At 39.0% G+C, this 13118-nt stretch overlaps 4 protein-coding genes and 1 pseudogene across 5 annotated transcripts; 4 read left to right on the top strand and 1 right to left on the bottom strand.

Moving 5' to 3' along the window:
• Positions 20-1410, top strand: LOC104714374 (pre-mRNA-processing-splicing factor 8A-like). Its single transcript, XM_010431713.2, has 4 exons — positions 20-239; positions 330-608; positions 682-924; positions 1013-1410. Exons 2-4 carry the CDS (start codon positions 351-353, stop codon positions 1202-1204), a joined length of 693 nt encoding a protein of 230 aa, XP_010430015.1. The 5' UTR covers positions 20-239; positions 330-350; the 3' UTR covers positions 1205-1410.
• Positions 2295-3985, bottom strand: LOC104714375 (annotated as a pseudogene).
• On the top strand, positions 4413-6331 carry LOC104714372 (SNF1-related protein kinase regulatory subunit gamma-like PV42b). 2 transcript variants are annotated; one of them, XM_010431707.2, is made up of 5 exons: positions 4413-4632; positions 4749-5024; positions 5283-5529; positions 5630-5734; positions 5858-6331. In XM_010431707.2, exons 1-5 carry the CDS (start codon positions 4445-4447, stop codon positions 6176-6178), a joined length of 1137 nt encoding a protein of 378 aa, XP_010430009.1. In that variant the 5' UTR covers positions 4413-4444; the 3' UTR covers positions 6179-6331. The 2 variants fall into 2 exon arrangements, with proteins under 2 accessions (XP_010430009.1, XP_010430011.1); XM_010431709.2 differs by having other exon boundaries at positions 4417-4632; positions 5286-5529.
• LOC104714371 (pseudo histidine-containing phosphotransfer protein 6-like) lies at positions 8642-9729 on the top strand. The gene is made up of 4 exons (XM_010431706.2): positions 8642-8922; positions 9047-9190; positions 9292-9364; positions 9478-9729. The coding sequence occupies exons 1-4, from the start codon at positions 8723-8725 to the stop codon at positions 9523-9525; spliced, it is 465 nt and encodes a 154-aa protein (XP_010430008.1). The 5' UTR covers positions 8642-8722; the 3' UTR covers positions 9526-9729.
• On the top strand, positions 10170-11694 carry LOC104714370 (F-box protein PP2-B11-like). Its single transcript, XM_010431704.2, has 3 exons — positions 10170-10589; positions 10895-11013; positions 11095-11694. Exons 1-3 carry the CDS (start codon positions 10347-10349, stop codon positions 11516-11518), a joined length of 786 nt encoding a protein of 261 aa, XP_010430006.1. The 5' UTR covers positions 10170-10346; the 3' UTR covers positions 11519-11694.

Here is a 13118-nt window from a genome sequence, read left to right as displayed (position 1 = left end):
TGTAGTTCTGTTGTTCACCTTAAATCTGTATCTTATTGCAGGCAAAGGAAGCCAGCCAGCTTACTGCAGTCACAACAAGAACTACAAATGTTCATGGTGATGAGCTCATTACTACCACCACGAGCCCTTACGAGCAATCTGCATTCGGTTCCAAAACAGATTGGCGTGTACGTGCTATATCAGCCACTAACCTTTACCTCAGAGTCAATCACATATATGTGAATTCAGATGACATAAAGGTTAGAGTCCATGTCACTCTCATTCACTTTGTCAATAAAGTAAAAGCCTTTCGGGTGTCACCCTTAACCGTTGTTTCTTGTTGTTCACAGGAAACCGGATACACATACATCATGCCAAAGAATATTTTGAAGAAGTTCATATGCGTAGCTGATCTTCGTACTCAAATTGCTGGGTACTTATATGGTATTAGTCCCCCAGATAATCCCCAAGTGAAAGAAATCCGTTGCGTTGTGATGGTGCCACAGTTGGGATCTCATCAGCATGTTCAACTGCCGTCTTCTCTTCCTGAGCATGACTTCCTAAATGATCTGGAGCCCTTGGGATGGTTGCACACACAGCCTAACGAGCTGCCTCAGCTGTCGCCACAGGTGATATATACATTATCTATACCTTAAGATCAGCCTGTTAACCCCATTGCTAACTGATTCTTTGCTTTTATAGGATGTAACCTTTCATTCGCGTATTCTGGAGAACAACAAGCAATGGGATGGAGAAAAATGCATCATCCTGACCTGCAGTTTCACTCCGGGCTCCTGCTCTTTGACGTCATATAAGTTGACCCAAACCGGATATGAATGGGGGCGGCTTAATAAGGACACAGGCAACAATCCTCACGGTTACCTTCCCACCCATTATGAAAAGGTTCAGATGTTGTTGAGTGACCGGTTCCTCGGGTTTTACATGGTAAGAAACACATTTCCCAGTTGTGCTTTTGTCCTTGAATGGTATGAAACCATTGAGAAATGATTTTTGTAACTTGTTGTTGTGATAGGTTCCTGAGAATGGACCGTGGAACTACAACTTCATGGGAGTGAAGCACACGGTGAGCATGAAATACAATGTCAAACTCGGGTCCCCAAAGGAGTTCTATCACGAGGAGCATCGACCCACTCATTTCTTGGAGTTTAGTAACATGGAGGAGGCTGACATTTTGGAGGGAGATCGTGAGGACACATTTACTTGAAATGTAGTAACTTTTCTTACCAATAGAGACTTGTAAGCTTTTGTACGCAAATCAGGGACGTAGTCTTTGCTGTCTTGTGCGTTACTCTTGAGGTAGATAGTAACGTCCCTAAATCTTAAAACAATGTTTTGCCACTAGAATCAAACTATTGAATGTATTGCATGGGCACATCTGATGCAATTCAGTAGTATGTGTGTTCATAGGTATTCCTTTCCCATATTGAAGAAATCCAAATGTTCCAAACATGTAAGTTAAAACAGAGCATAAAAAACAAGAGGAACAAATCAGTAACAGAGTACACAACGATAGAATAAATTTTATGTGATTATGAAGGCTAAGATCATTTTCAATTTTTTTTGAACAAAAAGAGAGAAAGCATCTAACAATAAACTCGGAAATATTTACAGCAGTTTTATAATCCCTCAGATTAGCAGATGAAATTGAACAGAAGAAAGAATGCAGGAAGATAGGAGAACCCCAAAGACTTGAAACCGCTTGACACGCCCGTAACTCCGTCCGGCATATCACCGTCATCTCTAGATAGATGCTGGACCGTAAGAAGGGCCTGGTCTCGGTGTTTCTCCATCACACGTACTGAGACTTGAACCAGATGTTGAACCGAATGCATCATCCAAGTCACTGTCCCGGTTGACACANATGTCAAACTCGGGTCCCCAAAGGAGTTCTATCACGAGGAGCATCGACCCACTCATTTCTTGGAGTTTAGTAACATGGAGGAGGCTGACATTTTGGAGGGAGATCGTGAGGACACATTTACTTGAAATGTAGTAACTTTTCTTACCAATAGAGACTTGTAAGCTTTTGTACGCAAATCAGGGACGTAGTCTTTGCTGTCTTGTGCGTTACTCTTGAGGTAGATAGTAACGTCCCTAAATCTTAAAACAATGTTTTGCCACTAGAATCAAACTATTGAATGTATTGCATGGGCACATCTGATGCAATTCAGTAGTATGTGTGTTCATAGGTATTCCTTTCCCATATTGAAGAAATCCAAATGTTCCAAACATGTAAGTTAAAACAGAGCATAAAAAACAAGAGGAACAAATCAGTAACAGAGTACACAACGATAGAATAAATTTTATGTGATTATGAAGGCTAAGATCATTTTCAATTTTTTTTGAACAAAAAGAGAGAAAGCATCTAACAATAAACTCGGAAATATTTACAGCAGTTTTATAATCCCTCAGATTAGCAGATGAAATTGAACAGAAGAAAGAATGCAGGAAGATAGGAGAACCCCAAAGACTTGAAACCGCTTGACACGCCCGTAACTCCGTCCGGCATATCACCGTCATCTCTAGATAGATGCTGGACCGTAAGAAGGGCCTGGTCTCGGTGTTTCTCCATCACACGTACTGAGACTTGAACCAGATGTTGAACCGAATGCATCATCCAAGTCACTGTCCCGGTTGACACACAAACCAGCATTGTTATACAGCCTCAGCTTTCTCCTCATCCTCCACACTGTGTCTCTCTCGAACGGTACTGGACCTGTCAGACTGTTATCGTTGAGCCTGAGCTCGCTTAGATGCTTAGCGTCCCGAAACTCCAAAGGAATCTCTCCGGTTAGATTGTTGCCCTCCAGGTGAAGGACCCGGAGACTGTTTAAGCGAGTCAACGATTTCGGAATGGAGCCCTGAAGGTTCATATTGGAGAGAACAAGAATCATCAAGTTCTTGAGCCCTTTGAACGCGTTTTCAGGAATCGTTGCTGAGAATTTTGTGTTGCCTTTGAGCATTAAAGCCTGAAGAGAGCTTAGCCCTTGCAGAGAAGGCGGGAATGGGCCTGACAACCGGTTATAGCTCAAGTCCAGAAGCACTAATTGGTTAAGCCGGTTAATCGAGTCCGGGATGGGACCAGTGACTCTGTTTCGGCTAAGATCGATTTTGATCAACGATCCACAGGACTCGAATGTGGATGGAACCGGTCCGGTTAATAGATTATGGTTCAAGTCGAGAACGTTCAGCTGCGGAAGAAGAAAACCGGGAATCGAACCAGTCAACCGGTTGCCACTCAAATCGAGTGATGTTAAACCGGAGAATCGGTTAAACGAGGAGGGGATGGAGCCGTTGAGATTGTTTCTGTGGAGATCAAGAACTTTCAAATTGGTAAGGTTGCCCAATTCGTGAGGGATAGGGCCCAAAAAGCCATTCTCCCTCAAAACCAGCGTCTGAAGACTCGAGCCAAGGCGGCCAAGAAAAGCCGGTATCCGCTGCGGGGCGCGGCCTAAACAGCGGTAGAAGAACAAGGCTTTAAGGTGCTTAAGCCTCGTGAGGGACTCAGAGACGTAAGAGCGTTCAGGGTCACAGGTCGGGAACGCCGTGTCGTCTGAGAGTGCTCCGAACGACAGAGAGACAACGTGGTAGACGTTATCCTGGTCCGGCATACACTCGATACCGTGCCACCGGCCTCGACACACGTCAGGAATCGCGGCAGCCCAATCGTTGCCTGTCGCTCGCATAATGTCGTAGACGGCGTCTTGCTCGTCGGGCTCCGTGCGAGCGCCGTCGTTGGTCATTGTGAATCCAGTTTGTGGGCCGTCGATCAGAGCCGACGGCGCAGTCGAGTCGGATGTGATCACGGTGAAAGATGTGACTAACGGATATATGATAGACAAGACAATGAATATTTGGCGGAATTGTGCCATTTTTTTCTTTTCAACTTGGTTTGGTTGGTTGTTGTGTGATTACGTTTTAGGTTTCTTCAAATTTGTATAGTAGGGCGTGTATATAATCATAGAAACGTTCACACACTACAGAAAGAAAAATATGGTGGGTCCAAAAAAAAAACGTTCATGAATGTCATAATGGCTTTCACGGGATATATAACTCGGAAGAGTAGCGAAATAAACCAAAATTTTCTGATTCTCTCGATTCCTGCATTTATTGCTTTCACGAGATATTCGCCTTGTGTTGGGGCTCTGAATCCGACCCGTTTAATTAACGGGACCCGATACCAGCTCCTTTCATTCTTTTTCTATATACTTTGGTGGGCCGGGCCCCCATTAAGAGGAGGAAATAAAAATCAGTCACTACATTTCGTTTTTTCTAACAACTACAGTTAATGTTTAATATAAATAAAAACGGACGCGTGGTCTGAGTATTCGAAAAAGCACATGCCATGGAGCAACACATGTAATACGTGCCATCTTCCTAGTAACCATACATGTCTTATTGAAGTAACTATGAAGTATGAAGCATCAGAACAAAAAACTAAAGAATGATATCAGCATTGTCCCATTTTCTTCGACTATCTGTTCACTCAACTCACCCAAAACACATCACCACCACCTTCATGCAGTCGTCCAGCCGTCTGATGGAGTTCAAGGTCAAAGATCTTATGGTTGACAAGCGGCGGCTTGTCCAAGTTCCCGATAACGCCACTCTGGCAGATGCCTTGAACACCATGGTAAACCATCATGCATATATATTTCTTTCTGTTGGAGTACTTGACCGTTTAATTCATATAAAACATTGTTACTAAAAACTAAAACGACCGTTCTTCTTGGTATGATCATGAAACCGGTGGCAAACCGAGTTATAGCTGTGCCGGTGGCTGCCAAACCAGGCCAGTGGCTGGGGGCCGGCGGGTCAATGATAGTAGAGTCGGATAAACAGACCGGCAGTGCAAGGAAACAGTACATAGGAATGGTGACGATGCTCGATGTTGTGGCTCACATCGCCGGTGAAGGAGACGACAGCGAGAGTGGGCTCGATAAGAAAATGGCTGCTCCTGTCTCTTCTATCATTGGTCATTCCCCTGAGGGTCTCAGCCTTTGGTCTCTCAATCCTAATACCGGGTTAGTATTGAAGATTAATTATTGCTATATATATGTCTACTATTTTTTCGTTTATTAATGTTTTACACTTTCTCAACATTGTAACTAGTGATAAGTAAGATTTTTTTTTTACTATGACCAAGTATATATACGGCTATTTTCTATCATCAACTATTAGTTGTTTCGATTAATATTGTAGTTCTTACTAACCGACATTAATCAGAAAATGTTATGCAAAAATTTTGCATATAAAGTAAAAAATCTCTAATATTGTGAAAGCAGCATAATGGATTGCATGGAGATGTTGAGTAAAGGAATCCACAGAGTATTGGTTCCAATGAACAGCAACATAGAAAATATCTCAGGACCTGAGTTGGTGGAGTCGGCTTCTTCTTACGCAATGCTGACTCAGATGGATCTCATCTCTTTCTTCCTCGACCGATCCTCTCATCTCCAAGGTATCCTCTCCCACACCGTCACTGATCTCTCCGCCATACACGACACCGTTTTAGCCCTCACCAGCCAGGTAAATTAAATAATCAAGTTTAAAAAAAAAAAAAAAAAAAAAAGAAGTGAGAATTTCCATCAGATTATTAATTAAAGAGAAATGTCTCTGTTATATACAGGCCAGAGTAAAGGATGCGATTAAATGCATGAGTAAGGCAATGCTTAATGCCGTTCCTATCGTTGAAGCCTCCAGCGAGGAAGAGGATCATAAACAGCTCGTTGACGTACGTGACTTTGCTTACACTAATTACACTTACATATCTACCTATATATATCTTTCTATAGACTATATAGATGAAGCTAGATGCTCTGATTAATTATATTGGTGTTTGTTCTGGTGCATGCAGGGTAGAAACCGGAGAGTAGTGGGAACGTTCTCGGCGAGTGATCTAAAGGGATGTCATTTAGCCACGTTGCGTTCTTGGTTACCGCTAAACGCGCTAGAGTTTGTTGAGAAAATCCCAAGAACTCCCTTGTTCACCGCTGCTTCGTCAACACCAGGGAGGGAGCTCGTGACGTGTCACGTGACATCAACCTTAGCTCAAGTAATCCGTATGGTCACCACGAAACGTGTACACAGAGTTTGGGTCGTGGACCAGAACGATGGGCTACAAGGCCTCATTTCTCTAACTGACATTATCGCTGCGGTTCGATCCGCTTTGCTCTAAAGAGCTCAAGATCTCTAACTCGCAACAACTTTTAGTCTTCTCCTCTACCAAAATTTTACATATTTTATAGTGCCTTCCGGGGAAAATAATGTTTGTTTGGTAACAGAGAACTTATCAAAACAAGGAATGACGAGATGGAACATATCAATCCAATTTCTTCTGTAATATATATATTTATAAAGGCAAATTTATATGATAGCAAAATTATTTATATGGATCGAACAAATAAAAAAAAAAACAAAACAATGATAGGAGTTATGATATATTGAGAGGGTAGTGATTAGTTTAGTGAATAGGGTACTCAGGCACGGGCCGCAAACAAGCATGGCGTACGAATGAGACAATTTCAGTGCTCTTGTACTAGTACAGTATAATTCTATAATCATAATTTCATCACTAGTTTTAATCGGTAATATAACCTTAAAAAGCATCTACTCATTATATATGCGCTCCACTTTACTACTTACTCTAATAACTTGGAACAAAAAGTATACTCATGTTTATAGTATTTGTTTGTTCTGTTTCCAAGCACGCTCTTTCTTCTTTTCAGTAATTTTTATAGCATTCACAATACTATATAATATAGCTATTCTCATATAAATTCTAGAGTAGCTCTCAATAATTACGTATGAGCACGCTTTTTGTGCTCTTATCAAATTCTTCGTTAATTACCGCTACATAATTATCTACTTTTCGGTTCCACGGAAACTAATTAAGAAGATGATTAGTGGCCTTATTGTACGTGACAGAAATATATGTATTATTTATATACTCCCTCCGTTTCAAAATATAGGATGTTTTAGAGAAGTTTGTTGTTTCATAATATAGGATGTTTTCAAATTTCAATGCAACTTTTAGATTAGCTTAGTATTTTATATTATGCAGTATTGTTTCTGATTGGTTGAACTTATTAAAAGTAAAGTCTTCTTAATCTGCGTGCTTTGCTTAAAACATCCTATATTTTGAAACGGAGGGAGTATTATATGTCATGAACTCAATTCATATATATGTAGCGATGTAATACCAATGTTATGAGAAATCACGTAACCAGACGTGTTGGAATTTAGCTATAAACTTGTACTAGTTCATATACACGATAATGAAATATATACTGTTAACATATTTTTTGTGACCAAAAATATTGGTCGGGATTCAACTATTATGTCCTTCTTTGAGGTTTAAAATACTTACTAAACCATCTCTATTAGTCTATAGTCTATACATATACGGCAGCAGGTTGTTGTTTACTAAGTGTATGTTACAAATATTTCCGGTCAAAAATAATTACAAAGTACTGACATTAGGATTAAAAACTAGTTAAAGGACTTGTAATCTTTGGTGTTTAAGTATTGATGAATATTTTACGTTCTTTGGGGAAACAGTTCACGCATGTTTCTGTGTTGTGCTTGTGTTTTCTTGTATTCTAGTTTGGTTTCATTTTAAAATATATGATTGTATTGATTACATCGAGAAAGAGAAAAACCTTTTTAGATGGTAGAAGAAATAGAGAAGGGATGGATTGAATTTGAAGCATGGAAAATAGCGAACAACACTCACTGCAAAGTTAGTGGGAAAGGTCGCGCGTAATACGAGGGAGCAACAAAGTGTGGGCCTTTCTTTCGTTTACAGTCTCAGAAACTAATGCATGCCCACATTTTTTTTACTTTCATCTAGGTATATATAACTACTAGTCTAGTATTATATCTTGTGCCAGTAGTGGATTAATTTGTGATACTAATCTAATGTACATTTCTGTTATACAACTTGATAGAATATAATCAATAATTCGTTCTATGTGCTTTCATTCTCCGAGAAATGAAACTATATTTGATTATACTTTGTTATTCTGAGTGATTAATATCAATTGTGAGAAGAAAAAAATAATAATAGTACATAGTATTTAATTTTGCTGTAAAGTTGTTGATTTAAGAAGGCAGATGAGATATATATTTAACTCTTAGAAATATAAACATGTACAGGCTGCGGGTGGCGTAACCTGATCTGACAGGATAAGCCGGTCGCAGGGGGTTGTCGGGAGGGAAGAACGCCGCTATTGGCAGAGTCACGCGGGGTAACCGGCAGGCGGCTGTAGCCGGTCACTGAGTCTTAATTTGTCGGTAGCAAGTACACTTTGTACAGTGTTTATGAGTTGTGCTTTTTTCTGTGACGGTCCGGTTTATTCCCCACACTCTCCTCGATTGTTACCCATTTCCTCCACTAAACCCCTTATTTTACACGCGCGTGAAACAACTTCATATTTCATTCTCACGGATAAATAAATAAAAAAATGTACTAATAGTCTAATAGAAAGAAAGAAAGAAAGAGTAAAAAGTGGGGGAAAAAGGTAAACCTGACTCTTTGAAATTTGAATAGAAGAAGTGGGTCACATCACCTCAGTCATGCATATAATCTATAAATACCTCTCAACGAACCCAAAAGCGAGGTATAGGAGTTGAGGGAAGACTGGTTCAATAGTTAAAAAAAAAAAGCAAAAGAAAGAAAGAGGAAAGATTGAAGAGAGGAAAGACGGGTGTGCCATTGTGGATGTTGGGGTTGGGTGTGGACCGGCTTCAAGCCGACATCAACCGGCTCCTAGCCTCCCTATTCCACCAGGGAGTGCTTGACGAGCATTTCTTGCAACTTCAGCAGCTTCAAGATGAGACTTCACCAAACTTTGTGTATGATGTCATTAATATCTACTTTGATGAATCCGAGAAGCTACTCCGCAACCTCAGATTATTGCTGTGAGTTTCATTTTCTTATTTTTACTTATATATGTATTGTGTTTCCGTCCATCTTAATTTGTTCGAAAATTAATATGTACATGAATGATATGATTGTAAATAAATAAATGAACGTAACTTGCAGGGTGGATAGAGAATTCTCGGACTACAAGAAAATAGGATTGCACCTGAATCAGCTGGTGGGAAGCAGTTCCAGCATTGGTGCTCGTAGGGTTCGTAACGTATGTGTTGCCTTCCGCTCTGCCTCCGAGCTTAGCAACCGCCCAGGGTACTACTAATTTAAACGCTAGCTAGCTATTTTTGTGGTAAATAGGGGAATATCTAATTCAAATGCTCTCTTGTACTTGTAAATGATAATGCTTCTATCAGGTGCATGAGAGGACTTGAAGTAGTAGAGCATGAGTATCATTACCTCAAGAACATGATGCATGAACTCTTCCAGGTACTTTAATTTGTTAATAGTAATTTATGCACATACTGTATATATATATATATCGGGATGATAATGATTGATGTGAATAAGTTTGGGGCACTTTTACTTAAATATGGTTGCAGCTGGAGCAGCAGAGGCTATTAGCTGCTGGAGTCAGATATCCGGTTTAGAATGATCATAATGTTATTTTTTTTGGGTCATAAAATTCTCGATAATTAGAAAGCTAATAAGTGCGTGATGATGATAGTGTGTTGTGTTGTAAGCTAACGAATCCAACCAAAACCCTTTTCTTCTAATGCTTTTTGTTTTACTCTCTTCATAAATTTAAATTTTATAAATCCCTTTGTATTTTCCAGATCCTCCTACTACATATGAAAATTAATTAATTACTCATCATCGATCGTCTCAGCGAAAAGGAATTGTCCAAAATACTATACATCATCTGAAAAGGGACATAAACATTTTTCACCAGAAAAAAAATAAAAACAAAAAAGAAAAGAAACTGGGTTATGGGTGAAAATAAAAGAAGAATATGGCCCACTGTATGGCCCGTTAATCTTTGATTTTTCTGATCATCACAAGTGCCTCGAATATAACGATTAGTTGATGACCTGGATATAGCAGATAAGAGTAAATCACATACAGTATAATTAAGTAGTTGCGATTTGGGAAGCAAAGAAAGGTGGACACGTGGATGGTTTGCTTACTCTAGTCATGCAAAATCTGGAAACCGAGTACGAAAAAGACAGGTGTGCTTCATCATCTCCAAGTTAACACTTTGAATAGTGTATCCATCTTAACTCTTAAGTTAAATGCACGACTTCCACGTCTTCCTTCTTAAATCATTAAAATCTCTGTGGGAGACTATTCTATACATATAAACACTGATGATGCTCATATCGTAGTCTAGTACAAACATATTAACCGAGAAAAGGAAAAAGATTGGTAACAATAATACAAAGATAAATCTGTGTGAGCTAGGAGCAAGCAAATGAATACGCTGCCAGAGGACTGCATCGCCAAGATCCTTTCCTTGACAACGATTGCTGACGTTTGCCGATCATCGACGGTCTCCAGGATCTTCAGATCCGCCGCAGAATCCGACAATGTCTGGAATCATTTCTTGCCGTCTGATTTCCCCGCTGGCTTTGTGGCACCAGCTGGTCTTACCACCAGGAAACAACTATTCTTCTCCCTCGTCCATAACCCTCTTCTTCTCAACGACGCCCATCTGGTAACTTTCTTTTTTTTCGATCTGATCTGATCCGATTTCTATCTTATTTTATCAATATATGGTCGAATGGATTTGTTTCATCTTCATCTTCATAATTAATAAGTAGATGATTCTGCAAAAGTTAAAAGCTCTGTTCATGCAAATCTCCCTATGTAACATTGTAGTCGAAGATCCATAACCTGTGTAAATAGTGTAATCAATCTATTGGGCTTGAATATATATCTTCAAGATGATCATTGGAATGCCTTTTTTGTTTTGCCCTGTGATATCATATTTTGACTGCATTATTAATGTAACCAAAGCAGAGCTTTTCTCTAGAGAGAAAGAGTGGTAAAAAGTGCTACATGATGGCAGCGAGGTCCTTGAGTATTGTTTGGGGGCATGACCAAAGATACTGGCAGTGGATCACTTTACCTAATACCAGGTCTATTTCTTTCCATACAAGCTACCTTCCTATCCTTGTCTAGACGTTGACCTCCTCGTCTGCGTTATTCCTTCTTAACAGATTCGTAGAAGTGGCTGCGCTGATCTTGGTATGGTGGCTTGAGATCACTGGAAAGATTAACATGAGCCTTCTCTCCGATGACACCCTCTACGCCTCTTACCTTGTCTTTAAGTGGAACGATGCTCCATACGGTTTTCGCCAGCCTGTAGAGGCATCCCTTGTCTTGCCTGACACTGATGATCATGTTCAGCCTTCCCTGGTGAGTCTCATGCAAAATCCAGGCACTGAAGAAGAAGCTCAGTGCGCTGCTATGAGACGAGACGGTTGGTACGAGGTGGAGTTGGGACACTTCTTCAAAAGGAGAGGAGATATGGGTGAGATAGAGATGAGCCTCAAGGAGACTAAGAAGCCTTTTGAGAAGAGAGGCCTTATTCTTTATGGTATCGAGATTAGGCCTATGCCCCAGTTATATCCTACTGGCTAATTCTAACCACCTTTGCAGTTTCCAGTGTGCTCTTTGATTCTCAATCTTGTGTTGTTTTCTTCTTCTTCTTTCTTCCTTTCTTCATGCAGAACAATAATTTTTTTTTTTAATAAAAATATTTCTATGTGAGCTGGTGTTTTGATTGTCGAGATTATGACAATTACTTTATGTTTGAATTTTTTGTCCTAGTTTGCAATAATCTAGAAAATTGTGTCTGACCAACAAAAAATACACGTAATTTTTTGAGGGAAGTTAGATTAATCATTGTTTAGACGATGCTGACTGGGTTTTTTACCTAACTGAGACTACTTAGTATATAGTTTGGTGTTAATATTGTGTAAAATCACCCCGCAAATTAACAATTGCATGATACATGTTATGTTGTTTGAAGAAGGAAAAAGAAATGACACAGGCACGGATCTAAATATTGTTGAGAAAACTAAGTGCACATGCGTTAAATATCGTTATCATAGTGCTGGTCCTTCTGGAGGTTAGAGACCGACCTTACCATTATGATTCCTACCCGTTTTCTTCTTTTTACTCAATCGGGTCAGATCGAACGTTGGACTTATATTATACATCCAAAATTAGCTAAAATTAGATATATATTTATTGAAACAATCTTCAATCCCTAATTCAGGTGTACTTTTGACCTAATTAGATATATCAGCAAAATATCCCTTAAACAAACAAAATAAAATATCTATAAAATATCCCGTTCTCTTTTGTTTAACAGTTTATTTATTTTCTCAAAATAAATTTAATTTAAACCCAAACGGAAATTACTTTATGGAATTTACCTCCTTTGATCTGTTAAATGAATTTCGTAATGGTCATGACATATGTTGAAAGAGAACAATAAAAAAAAATATTGGAATTCATCAAATTTTTTTCCTTGCACTGAGAAGGAGATCTAGGCTTCTTGATCGTTGGTTGAGCCAACTAATCTCTCACTGCATCCATGCGCTCTATAACGTACGCATGGAACCATTCGTACACATCTATATATAATCTTATAATCTTGTCAAAAGTTATAGATGTGAGAAGCTTTCTCCCATCAGAAAAGATCAAATTTATACAAGTAATATATAAATTCAAAAACGTCTTTACGATTAAATGATAGTTATATAAGTTATTCACAATCCATGACAGTGATTATATATAAGTTTCACTAGCTAGACTCCTAGCTATCATCCAAAATTACAATATTGAGAAAAAAAAAAATTATATGCTACTTCTATATATAATATTTAATTTTAATGGGACCGTTAGGATTATTATCTTCAATTATGGGAGTGAGAATCTTTATTTCCGATACATGACCACTTGATGGGTCTATTTGAAAACTGAAATAATGCAAATAGATATATATACACACACAACAAATATGTGTATTATTATATGGGGTCGCTCGAGATATAACACACATTTTCCACAGTTTTAATTCGTTTCGATTTGAGAACCAAAATTTAAAACAAGTTTGGTACTATTCTATTGACTAGCTTAGCTGATCATGGACCTAGAGATGGTAACATGGAAGGTTCATATTTTATATAGCAACAAAACAATAGAGGGGGGGGGGGGGGGGAATCTATAGATG

Source organism: Camelina sativa, chromosome 9 (assembly GCF_000633955.1).
Source record: "Camelina sativa cultivar DH55 chromosome 9, Cs, whole genome shotgun sequence".
NCBI lineage: Eukaryota > Viridiplantae > Streptophyta > Magnoliopsida > Brassicales > Brassicaceae > Camelina > Camelina sativa.
The sequence above is the reverse complement of the archived record's forward strand: the minus strand, read 5'-3'. Positions and strand labels throughout refer to the sequence as shown.